The sequence below is a fragment of the Symphalangus syndactylus genome, chromosome 22, assembly GCF_028878055.3.
Source record: "Symphalangus syndactylus isolate Jambi chromosome 22, NHGRI_mSymSyn1-v2.1_pri, whole genome shotgun sequence".
NCBI lineage: Eukaryota > Metazoa > Chordata > Mammalia > Primates > Hylobatidae > Symphalangus > Symphalangus syndactylus.
The window spans coordinates 20,419,943-20,433,286 of NC_072444.2; the positions used below are offsets into that span (position 1 = coordinate 20,419,943).

General features: G+C 44.8%; 1 protein-coding gene across 1 annotated transcript in view; it reads left to right on the forward strand.

Annotated features, from left to right (window-relative positions):
* The first annotated feature begins 663 nt into the window (after window positions 1-663).
* LOC129472521 (neuroblastoma breakpoint family member 1-like) overlaps window positions 664-13,344 on the forward strand; it is a 705,345-nt gene continuing 692,664 nt past the window's right edge. Inside the window, 5 exon segments of the mRNA XM_063631768.1 lie at window positions 664-810; window positions 1,244-1,362; window positions 5,013-5,107; window positions 5,356-5,627; window positions 12,425-12,634. Of these exon segments, the coding sequence (XP_063487838.1) occupies window positions 5,495-5,627; window positions 12,425-12,634 (343 nt within the window). The 5' untranslated portion in view covers window positions 664-810; window positions 1,244-1,362; window positions 5,013-5,107; window positions 5,356-5,494.

Sequence of the window (13,344 nt, forward strand, 5' to 3'; positions counted from 1 at the left end):
ATATCCTTGGAAGGATTCATAGGCAACAGCATCCCACAGATTGCCTACAGGGTGAGACTGGGAGACAGGAATGGAAGAGATGCCTATTTTAACTTTACAATTTTCTGTACTATTTGATTTTTTTTTTTTTTTTTTTTAATAGAGACGGGGTTCTCTCTTTTTTGTCCATGCTGGTCTCGAATTCCAGGGCTCAAGCCTGGCCCTATTTGAATTTTGAGCCATGTAAATGTACCATCTTTTCAGAGAAAAATAAAATCTGGCTGGGCACGCGGGGACGCTCCGGCCCCCAAGGGGGGGTGTCCCCTGCCTTTTTAACCTGGTAGGGGCGGTTCGAGTGGTCGGGGAAATCAGCGATTTGGATGGTCGAGGGCTGGTGCTTTGAAGGAGAGGCGGAGGGGAGAGAGGGATTCCCTGTCCCCGCTGCACTTGGTGCATCCCCTCGGTTACTGCTTTTCTCGGCCCGCAGGGGCCCTAAACTGCTCCAACCCATTGAGCAATAGAGGCGGCCGGGTCCCTTTAAGGCCCCGCCGCGCCTGCGCCTTGGGTTCTCCTGACGCGCCAATCAGGACCCTGAGGAGCCAGTGGGCCGCAGGCGCAGTCGAGGGGCTGGGTGGCGGTTGAGACAGCGGCGGTACTGGGAGGGGTAAGTGAGGGTCGCGAGGCTGCCTGAGCTTCTGAGCGAGCGCGGTGCTTTCGGGAACGCGGGACCGGCGACCCGCGGCGCCAGGAGCTGGGCCGAGGCGCGCCGGCGCGGCTGCCGGCTGCCGTCTGGATGGGAAGTTACCGCGAAGTCCACCCAGCGTTTCTGAGGTGAGGGCGCTGCGCCAGGCTGGGCGGGCGGTGAATCCGGGACCCGCGGGCGCACAGCTGGGTCGAGGCGCGGCCGTGCAAGTTTTGTTGCGCGAGCGCGGGTGGAGGGTGTGGGGGCTGGTGCATCGCCGGGGCCTGAGTTCCCTGCGCTGGATTCTTCTCCTGCCGCTGCGGCTGGCAGCCCACCTCTCGTGGGCGCTGGGGAAGAAACTCGCTGGCAGGTGTTCTGTGGCATCCCAGCGGGTGGAGGGACGGAGCAGCTTCGGGGGCACGTCCTTCTATATCCTGTAGAGGACACTGACCCCGCACCCCACCCTCGAGGCGGAAATAGGTTCCCTCTGCGGACCTGAGAGGCCAGAGCGCTCGCGCCCCTGACTTGCAAAGTTGGGGTGTTTACTGGCCTCCGGGCTTCTGCTCCTGGCGGTGTCTCCAGGCTGGTGATGGGCAAGCCAGGTGTGCCAGGTCCAGGATGCACATGAGGAGCGTTTGTAGCCAGCACTGAATCGCCTCCTGACTAGCGGGGCAAGCCTCAAATGAACCGCAGGATTTTGGGTGGGTTGGATTGTGGGGTTGCTGTTTGCCCTCCGAGGAGTTGCTGTGAGTTCCCTGTGTCTGGCTGGCTGGCTGGCTTCTTAGATCATCTCATTTGGCGTCTTTTCATCGAAGAGTTAACCAAGACGTTTGGCCTGGTTTCCTTGCTTTCCTCTTATCTTTTGCTGCTAGAGCTGCTTTCGAAAGGAAGTCTTTCCTGGCAGTGGTACCTTTTCTTTGTGTTACGGTGTTGTTCATCCTTTCTTTGCCAAAAGAATGAATCCTAGTGATTCACGAAGTTAAAGAAAAGATCTGCTGGTAGTGTTTAATCTGTTCGGAGCTGATGTGTGTTAGTAGCTTTCTTTTTGTTTTTAAATTTTATTAGTAAAATTTCACTAGTGAACCAGAAGCTATTTTTTTCTATTCTGAAATGCTAGCTTTAAGATTTCTGAGAACTTTGCGTCAAAGAAATCTTGGAAAAGTTACTGAAGTATAGAGAAGAAGTTCACAATTTTAAATGTGCAGGTGGCCCCTGGCGCAATAGATCACACCTGTAATCCCGGCACTTTGGGACGCCAAGGTGGGTAGATCACTTGAGCCCAGGATTTCCAGACCAGCCTGGGCAATGTGGCAAAAACCTTTCTCTACTAAAAATACAAAAGTTAGCTGTGTGTGGTGGTGTGTGCCTGTAGTCCCAGCTGCCCGGTAGGCTGAGTTGGGAGGATCACCAGAGCCCGAGAGGTTGAGATTGCAGTGAGCCGTGATCATGGCAGTGCACTCCGACCTGGATGGCAGAGTGAGACCCTGTCTCAAAAAAAAAAAACAAAAAGGAATTTTTACCAAGTGAACCACCACAGATCAAGAAATAGAACGTTACTAGACTGGGGTATATTTGTAGGAGTGGAGTTGTTGGTTTTAGAGGTATATGAATGATAAAACTTTAGTATTACATATTGTTGAACATTTTCCCAAAGTAGTTGTACCATTTAGCAGGGATATGCTGGTTACCCCACATCCTCGCTGATGCCTGTCGGTTAAAAATTATTTTGCCATTCTAATAGGGGTGCAGTAATATATCAGTGTGGTTTCATTGATATTATCTTTTATTGCCATTTATATGTCCTCTTTTGTGAAGTGCCTGTTAAATCTTTTTATCCAGTTTTCATTGATATGCTTGTTTTCCTGTTGATTTGTAATACTTTATTCTGGATATGCCTCCTTTCTAGGATTTATATGTATTGCATTTCCCTTTTTTCAATCTGTAGCTTGCGTTTTCACTCTTTTATGGTGTTTTCTCATGAATGGAGATTCTCTAACTGTTTTTTTCTTTTTGAGACAGGATCTCACTCCGTTGCCCAGGCTGGAGTGCAGTGGCACAGTCATAGCTCACCGCAGCTCACAAGGCTCAGATGATCCCCCTGCCTCAGCCCCCAAGTAGCTGGGACCTACAGCGGAGTACCACCACATTCAGCTGTTGTCTGTATTTTTAGTAGAGATGGGGTTTTGCCACATTGCATAGGCTGGTCTGGAATTCCTAGGCTCAAGTGATACACCTGCCTCGGCCTCCCAAAGGGTTGGGATTACAGGCATGAGCCACTGCACCCAGCCTGAGATTCTTAATTTTAATGAAATTATACTTTATCAATCTTTTTCTTTATGGGTACTGCTGTTTGTGTCCTATTTAAGAAATCAATGCCTAACCTAAGAGTATGAACACATTTTTCTGTGTTAACCTTATAACAATTTTATTTTAGTTTTCGCATTTTTTTTTTTCAGACAGGGCCTCACTCTATTGCCCAGGCTAGAATGTGGTGGCAGGATCTCAGCTCACTCAACCTCCATCTCCTGGCTCAAGTGATCCTCCCACCTCAGCCACCTGAGTAGCTGCGACTATAGGCATGTGCCACCATGCCTGGCTAATTTTCGTATTTTTTTTAGAGATGGGGATTCAACATGTTTCCCAGGTTGGTCTCGAACTCTTGGGCTCAAGTAATCTGCCCACTTCAGCCTCCCGGAGTGCTGAAATTACAGGTGTGAACCACCCCACCTGGCTATGATTCACTTTTTACTACACGGATGTGTCTGCTTAATCCAGCACCATTTACTGAAAAGACCATCCTTTTCCTTCTGCACCGTGTGGCACTGTTTTTCATAAATCGAATGACTGCATGGTCATCTGATTTATGAAATTAGTGTGGTTCTGTTTCTGTTTCTGGACCAACCTGGGTAACATAGTGAGATCCCGTCTCTACAAAAAATAAAAATAATAAATAAATGAATAAAATTTAAAAAATAAGTGTGTAGAGCAGATGGAGTCATAGGTGATAATTTATACATGATTGCCAGTTTCTTGGCTACATATGGGTGTTGGTAATTCAGATGTGTTGGGCATTCAGGCAAAATGTATTAAGTGAATTATATGGTGTTCAGAATGATTGCTAGATGTTCACTGTGACTTGAATTAGATGTTATTTGAGCCTCACAGAGCTACAGTTTTGACTCTTTTATTTGTCTTTTTAAAATTTTTACAATCTTCCTGTCAAGGCAGTAACTCTTTTATACTTAATTGTTCTTAGGTATAGTTAATTACCAGGAAAACTTTATGGATCATATCTAAATAAGTGTTAAGCCATTTAAAGGGCTCATGTGATGTGATGTAAACAATAGTATTCTACATAATAGTTTTAGGACTACATCAAATAATTTTTTTTTTTCTTGAGACAGTGTCTCGCTCTGTCGCCCAGGCTGGAGTGCAGTGGTATGATCATGGCTCTCCACAGCCTTAACCTCTCAGGCTCAAGCAGTCCCCCCAACCTCAGCCTCCTTAGTAGCTGGGTCTACAGGCATGCACCACTATGCCTGGCTAATTTTCTACTTTTTGTAGACAGGGTTTTCCTATAGTGCCCGGACCGATTTCAAACTCCTGGGCTGAAATGACCCTCCCAACCTTGGCATCCCAAAGTGTTGGGCTCATAGGCATGAGCCATCACACCTGGCCATTTTAGTTTTAATAATTTTTCTATTTTTCTAATTTAAAAGATTTACTAAAATCTCTTACAGCTATTATTTATGAATACAGTATTCATTGTTGTTATGATTAGTTTGTATGTGTTTAATCTGATTTTCAATATAAGCTCCTGGCAATTAGAGATTTTGTCTCTTTTATTCACCACTATATTCTCAGTACTTGACCTTGCCTGGCATGAAACAGATATTGAATAAATATTTCTTAAATGAGTGAATGAATGAAAATACTAATACCATATTCAACAATCTCCGAGTATCACAGTTTTCACCATCTAACAAATAAAATAGCTTGTATAGAGTAGAGTCACAGTCAACCTGCCATGAAAGGAAATGTCAATGAAAAATAATCCTTTGTATGTGTAGCTGCTGAGATTTTGGGGCTTTTGTTACTGTAGCATAACCTAGTGAAAGCTCAGTGAGACAACATATAGAATATACGTGTACAGATAGACCAGCTAGACCAGTAGATGGGATTCCAAAGATAGTTCAGTAAGAATTAACTAACGACACCCACACTCTCTTAATTCCCTAACAGAAATAATGGAATTCTTGTTCTCTAAGATCTGCCTCAAGTATTACTTACTTTGTGAAAACTTCCCTGGCTTCTATAGTATTTAGTCAGGACTCTATTTTTTTTCCCCCAGGCTGGAGTACAGTGGTGCCATCATAGCTCACTAACCTCTAACTGAAGGCTCAAGGAATCCTCCTGCCTCATCCTCCCAAGTAGCTGAGACTATAAGTATGTGTCACCATGCTCAGCCTATTTTTCATTTTTTATTTTCCGAGACAGGGTCTTTCTATGTTGCCCAGGCTGGTCAGGACTGTTGATTACATATGACAGAAACCTAACCACCTCTAGTTCCCCACCACCTTTCAACCTGCTCTTCCATGGGTCTTCCCAGTCTCCGTAAATGGCAGCTCCATCCTTCAAGTTGCCGAAGCCCCAAATCTCAATGTTAACCTTGATTTCTCTCTTTTATCTCACAGGCAATCTGAAGGCAAATCCTGTTTAGACCCAGGCGAAGGTTCCTGGTGACCCAGGCTCTCACCAGCCAGTTGTCCCTTGCCGTCCTCCTGAGGGTGTCTGGAGTTTCAGTGCTGTGTGTTCTTGGCCTCCACACTGGGGATGCCACCGACTCCCACTGTCCAGGGCTTCCAGTGGACTCTCCAAGGCCCTGATGTAGAAACTTCCCCATTCGGTGCCCTAAGAGCAGCCTCACATGGTGTGAGCTGACATCAAGAGCTGCCAGATCCAACAGGTAAAAATCCCGAGGCATTGCCAGCTCGGTGGGGTCAGATAGTCCTCTTTCTATTATGACTCAGATGTTAAGGGAGGATGCCAAGGTTTCTAAACATCGCAGGGCCTTGCCTGGCATGAAACAGATATTAAATAAATATTTGCTAAATGAATGAACAAATATCCACAGCGTGTGCTGCCCATGACCTGCAGTGCCGTGGTCAGGTGGAAGTGATTTTACTTCAGGAGAGGACAGTGTTCTCTCTAGGACTTTTCCTTACTGGCTAGATCTGTATCCCTCTCCTCGCTCTTCCCCTCTCACCCCCCGTTCTCTGCCCCCATTTCTCTGTGTTTCCAACCTACTGTCCCCTTTCACCTGCTTTCTGCTCTTCAGCTTTTGTGGCTCACCCCCTCCCTGTCCACCTGCGTCCCCCAGGCTAAGGCCCTTACACTGTCCTGGATGGGGAGATGTGTCTGGTTTTAGGCAGTGCCCTCTGGATATGTCCAGGATGGGGAAACATGGCTCAGTTGCCAGTATAATGGGTTAAAAGTGGCCACTTTTGAAGGCCTTTCCCATCTCCCATTCCAGAATCCTGTAGGACTTAGAATTTATGGGCCACAGTGGAATTCTTGGTTTCCCAGGACCTTGTGGTGGACGCCTTCTTTCACTGCGCATTCATGGGGTGACTATTAGGTACCAGGCCCTGCCCTGGGCTAGAGGCCCCACAGTGAGTAAATCTCAGGTCACTACCCCACGGAACCCACCACTACAGGCATTGAGAGGGGGAGAAAGAAAGGGGCATGGCCTGTTTGTGTTCTTCTCATGTGGTCACCCACAGGTCTTGGGGGAGTGGGAGCCAGTGCAAGGAGAGAAGTCCAGTGAGAAAGGCAAATGGATGACATCAGACCTAGGGGCTGAGGCCCCCAGCTGCAGCCAGGTAGCTTCTGGAGTGGACAAGGAGCAACAGGGAAGTTCGTGTCCTGGTGTTCTGGGCTGCACTGTCTCATCTCATTCTTGTGAGCACCAGAACTTATCCAAAGACAAGACTCAGTGTCTCTGGCAACAGTGGGCCAGAGACAGAATGTGTGAATTTCAGAGGAGGAGGAAGGGGTTGTACCCCATGGAAACAGTATATGGTTTTACAGTAGCGCATCTTTCTCTAATAACTAGTTAGCATGTTCCTGTTCATGGAAAATATTGGTGGTGTAAGTTTCCCCACTGTTCTCATCTTCATGTAAATTTGTTCATTTCCTTCCTTCCTTCCTTCCTTCCTTCCTTCCTTCCTTCCTTCCTTCCTTCCTTCCTTCCCTCCAACTCTCTCTCTTTATTCATTCCCTGCCTCCCTCCCACCCACCCTCTCTCCCTCCCACCCACCCTCTCTCCCTCCCTTTCTTTCTCCTTCCCTCCCTCCCTTCCATTCTTCCTTTCTTCTTTTCTTTTTCTTTCTCTCTCATGCTCTTTTTCTTTCCTTTTTGTTCTCTCTACTTTTTTGAAGAGATCACACTGTACTGAAACCTACATTATTTACCAAAATCTCTGGATCTGCTTCTGTCTTGCAGGCAGAGAGCTCATCCAGTAGCCCTTAGCTCTTCCTAGCCCCCTCCTTTGATTTGTTGGTGCCACTGGGGCAGCTGCTGAGTCTCAGTGGTTTCTAGTCTTCACCAAGTTCTGCCCACCCAGATGGTTTTTACCTGTCCTTACCAGAAACCTGCACTGTCTAGATTGCTGAGGCTGCTTCTCCTTAATCGATCTGCTATCTGTATTCCGGGGGCACGCCAGGGTTAGAGGCAAATGGCACAGGCCTTGAAATCTCCAACTGCTCTGACTCCAGGTTGGTCCACTTCAATGCCAAGTACTAACCACACAATAACAGGATGCCACCAAAACCTTGATATGGGGCTGCTGCATCCTAATTAAAACAAATTAATAGACTTCTTTTTTTTTTTTAGAACAGTTCTAGGTTTACGGAAAACTTGAGTGGATAGTACAGAGAGTTCTCCTAGGCTCCCCTGTCCTCCAGCACACAATTTCTCCTATTAGTATGTTGTATTAGTGTGGTCCATTCGTTACAATTGATGAACCACTGTTGATACGTGATTATCAACTAAAGTCCATAGTTTACATTAGAGTTCATTCTTTGAGTTTCACAGATTATGGGTTTTGGCAATTACATAATGTCCTAAATCCCCAATACAGCATCATGCGAAATAGTTTCACTGCTGAAAATTCCCTGTGCTTCACCATTTCATACGTCCTCCTCTCCTCCACAGCATTATTCATAATAGTTAAAAAGTGGAAACATCTTAAGCCACCATCAGTTGATGAATAAACAAAATGTGGTATATCCATATAGTGGAATATTATTTGGCCATAAAAAGTTGAAGTACTGATGCAGGCTAAAAAGGATGAAACTTGAGAACAATATTCTAAGAAGCAGATAGAAAATACCACGCTTTGTTATTCCATATAGAGGAAGTGCCCAGAACAAGTACATCAATAGATAGAGAAAGTAGATTAGTGGTTGTCAGAGAGCGCAAGAAGGGGGGAATTGGAGAGTGACTGCCCATAGGTACAGGCATGCTTTCTGGGATTATGAAAATATTCTGGAATTAGGTAGTGGTGATGGTTGCAACAGTTTTGGAATATATTAAAAGACACTGAAATGTATGCTTAAAAATGGTGAATTTTGTGATATATAAATTATACTGTAGAAATAATAATAATACCAACAGTAATAAAGCAAGGTGTCTTTCTACATCTCCATGTCCTGTATTTTCATTAAAAATGAATAAATAAATAAGCATTTCAGGGCCAGGTTCAGTGGCTAACTCCTGTAATCCCAGCATTTTTGGAGGCCTAGGTGGGAGGATCGCTTGAGGCTAGAAGTTCAAAACCAGCCTGAGCAACATAGCAAGACCTTGTCTCTATGAAAAATAAAAAATTAGCCCGAAACGGTGATGTGTGCCTAGAGTTCCAACTACTTGGAAAGCTGAGGCAGGAGGATCGCTTGAGGCCAGAAGTTCAAGGTTGCAGTGATCTATAATCACCAATGCACTCCAGCCTGGGTGACAGAATAAGACCCTGACTCAAAAAAAAAAAAAGAAAAAGCATCTCACTTTAATAGTAAGTGGCCAAAATATGTTGCTGGCTGCATGTTGTGAGGAAATGTGTTAGATGAAAGAAGTTAAATTCCAGAAGTTTTCCTTTTTTCAGAAATGAGGTATAGGAGAGAGAAACACATACTTGGAAAGAACTGACCCAGCTGAATTGGAAAATGTGGGAAGGAGATGGGAAGAGGCTGGTCCACCTGAGATCTGGCTCCAGGACTTACAGCAAGGGGAACGTGGGCAAGTTACAGACTCTCTGTGCCTCAGTTTCTTCAGCAAAACAGAATCATCCCATAAACTGTAAGGTCAGTGCTATCAGTGGGTCCCCAAATTGACTGCACATCTGAGTCATGTTAACAAACACATTCCAGGCCCCACCTGAGCCCTCTGAATCAGAATCCCTGCAAGGAGGACAATGAACTTGCATTTGCACTGACTTTCCCAACTGTTTCTTACTTTGATCACCTTGGGGGTAGGACCCATTGAGCTGCACCACGTCATTCCAAAGGCAAAACGCAACAGCAGAACAAGAATATTTTCAATGCAGTCTCTAAAGCAGAGGAGAAACTGTTGAGGGAACCTAGAAGTAAAGGAGATCTGGCTTGCTGGGCTCCATTTAAACTTTGAGTATAGCAGAGACACGAGCCCTTCGGGACACATGCCTGACACAGTGACACTCCAACTTCGGAAGAGTGGAAGCCCTAATTTCAGATTCAAGCATGCTTTGAGTAGAAATTAAGTTTACCTCTTTTTGCACAGCAAGATGGCCCATCTTTCCTAAGCTGCTCACCTTACAAGAAAAAGAATTGTACTGCTAAGAATTCAGACTTCAGCAGTCATAGGTAAGTAAGGAAGTCTTATAAATCTATTTTAGCCACCTAATGAGAAACTAGAAATTTAGCAAGTTCTTTCACTTTCAGGACAGTTGTGTTCACTAGATCAGAGGCACTGAGACATGAAGAACAGACCCCTAAAAAGGGAAAGTGTTCCTTTCAGTTTTAGGGCATCACTGGAATATTAGGGAAGTGGAAACACAGCTGCCCACTCTACAGTATGGGTTGCTTTTGTGTCTGGAATGTGCCTAACGTCCTGATCTCTGTGCCCTTTTCAGGGAGCCTTGGGAGGAGCCCGAATCACTGATGGAATTGGACAGTGCATGGAGATGGTTCAGCAGGACGAGGGTAAGTGCAGGGGCAAGTCCAGGTTATACTGAGAGACAACTAGTGGCGCTGATGGGGACAGACAAAGATAAAATCAAAAGTTTGTGCTTCATCTTCAAAAACTCAAACTAATAACAAACTTGGCCTTATGAGAAATAATGAGTATGTTTCTATTTACATGAGAGTTTAATGTCAAAACAGGAATCAGAAAAATATTAATTCCAGGGCATAAAACCTAAACCATTGCTCATATTTATTCTTTCTAAACAGAGCAAAGTGTAAAATCTTCTCCATAAAATGCACATTGTGGTTATGAAAAGGCCAAAATCTTAGTGAGAATCATTGGTATTCCGTAGAAGAGTGAATTAAACACAGCCAAGGGAAGACCCAAGTCTCATACTTCTCTTGTATATTCCAGAGTTCTAGGGGAATTCCAGGTGGTAGAGGTTATTTCCCATACTGTTAAAGCAAGGTTGCAGACACGGGAATTTTGGTCCCAGTAGGGGAGGTCACACCTCTGTCCTGGAAAATACTACAGGAATGTATACTCTTCCTATGACTCATTCTGCTCATTCTTCCAGCATCACAAAAACCAAAAAAAAAAAAAGGAAATATGTCCAAATACATGATTTGCTATCCCTGTTCTTCAGGTTTCTTACCTGTTACTTATGGATAATAGCATTACCACAGGATTATGATGAAGGTACAATGTCCAAATATGAGCACAGTTTTGAGCAAAATGCCTTGTACGAATTGGTCAGTGAACAACTAGTAAATAATTATGTGAATATTTACTGAATTATATGGCTCCTATGAATAATTACTGAATAATTACTGTGATTGCTTTCGTTGGCAGTGCTGAAAACTCATCCCTGTGTGACCTCAAGTAAGCCATGTAAATCTGTGAACCTGCAGTTTTATCATTTTTAAAATAAAGAAACATGACAGATTTTCATTATGACACAGAATGTCAGATCTCCCAGATGCCAGAAGATACGTTACTTGAAGCCATTGATACGTCTTAAAGCAGTATCCTCACAGTGTCATTGGAGGACAGTGTGGGCTGCAGAGAGACACGCTTTGAAATGGGATTGACCCAGTCCTCCTTCCTACACTTCCACATGAATGCTGGGCAGCCCAGGATCACACTCACTGCACCCTCAACTCAGGCAAGTCCAGCAGCCAATCTTAGGAGACCTGGGCTACAGAACAGTCTCCCAAGTTCCAGGCTCACAAAACCTAGGTGGGGATGAAAGCTGAGAAAGCGAGGAGGTGGTTCAGGGGATCACTCTTTCCTACTCATTCCTCTCATCTCAAACTCACCTTCTACTGCAACACTGAGGATCACCAACCAACTGTGACCATAACCTTGATCTTGCCATGTTCTGTTAGTGGAATGAAACCAAAAGTCCATGGTGTTAGTCCAACTTAACAAAACAGATATCAAACCATATTCCATAAGAACCGCTCATGGCCCTGTTCTTTTCAGTATATGGGAAAACAAAATGGAAACAACAAAATAGCATGAGGTTTATGAAACTTCCCAAGATAGATGGTCACACATGTTTTCAGGAGATCTCTATAGAAATGATTTTGATCACTTGATAATTTGAAAAGAGCTCTTGCGACACTAGAATGACATCCATAAGTGACAAGTATAAAATGTAGTGCTCAGTGACATTAAAAAAAATCAACCCACATAGAGGAAGAGCTCTGGACATAGGGATGTCAGACTGGTCTAGAGTGTGATGAAAAGCCAAGATGGTGCCCCAGTAAGAAAAAAGAAATCAACATAACAATGGGAAGCAGCAAGAAGAAGACTGAGACAGAAAAGACAACATTTTTCACAAGTGAATTATTCATTCACTGACTAGTGGATACAGACAAAACTGCAGAAGACCCAGAGGAAATCAGGGCAGGCTAAAAGTTTGATATCTTACACTTGTGGAAAAGCCTTAAGATCTGTTTTAACTTGGAGCAGGTGGGGTGACATCATGACTACCATTAAGAAAATATAACCTGTTGGGAAACTGTTTCTGCCTTGATGATGTTGTACAGACGAGCGATAAACAGTGAGGAATGTGCTTAGATGTATTGGGAAAGAGATGGGTCTGTGGCATTGTCACAAGGGTACACGAATACTGAGAGTGAATTTTGAAGGAATGATCCCAATTGGTGGTGACCCTCAGGCGAGACTAGGGCGCCTGTGTTTCAGCAAAGCCTTGGCAGTTGGAGTGAGGGCTCCTAAGATTCCATGACACCCCCACGTTCTAATTGTGTTGTAGCAACTGCAGACTGTTACCTGGCACACTGGCCACACCCTTGCTCACTCTTGTCGGAGACTGAGCTATTGGCAGTGCCTTCAGCTCTGAGCTCAGGCACCGTGAACATTGTTTTTGTCGTTAAGGATCCTAAAGTGCTGTGGAGACTGATCACTTTTTTCTCAACAGTAAGTTAAGAATTTCAGTTACTGACATCCCTCAGTCCTAATTAAGCCTATTTGATTTCACCAGTTTTTAACCCATCATGTGTTTGGGTGTCTTCTCCCCAGTCCCTGGCCCCACCTCTTCTGCCACAAACGTCAGCATGGTGGTATCTGCCGGCCCTTGGTCCAGTGAGAAGGCAGAGATGAACATTCTAGAAATCAACAAGAAATCGCACCCCCAGCTGGTAGAGAACAAACAGGAGTTCAGAAACCTCCAACAGAAATTTCTTGTAACTCAAGTGGCGTACTTCCTGGCCAACGGGCAGAATAATTACAGTAAGTTCTGTAGGCTCACCATCACAAAAGTGATGAATGATGTCCTCTCTTCTCTCTGAGAAACTAAATGCTCTCTCCATCAAAAATAATTTCAACCTTCCCATACTTCTAGGAAAATAGAAATGGGCATTTGCACATTTTGTTAAATTTGGAAGTCAGAGGTACCAAAGTATTTAGCAACTTTCCACGTTTGCAGTCAGGTGGGGGTGGGCCTAGATTTAAAATCGCACTTAATTCATTTCGGACATGGGCACAGAACGACCTGTTTTCTCCAAGAGGATAAATCCTGTTTTCAAGAATCCTCTCTGTCCCGTATAAGATCCGGCAGACAAATAACATCTAATCTGTTGTTCTAAACATCTGGGACTAGTGAACCCTTATTCTGTTCAAGCTTCTGTTGAGGCCCAATAGGCAAAGCTTTGTTCTAGGGACCCTGAGGGAAACTTGGTGATAGTACACAGTACACGCTGTGAGGGGCTTCAAGAGGAGTCTGCTCCTAATGGAACCTATGGTATCTATAAGTGACAGCATCAAGAGCAGGGAGTAGGGGCCGTGCACGGTGACTCACTCCTGTAATCCCAGCACTCTGGGAGGCTGAGGCGGGCGGATCACGAGGTCAGGAGTTTGAGACCAACCTGGGCAACATAGAGAAACCCCATCTCTACTAAAAATACAAACATTAGCTGGGCATGGTGGCAGGCGCCTGTAAT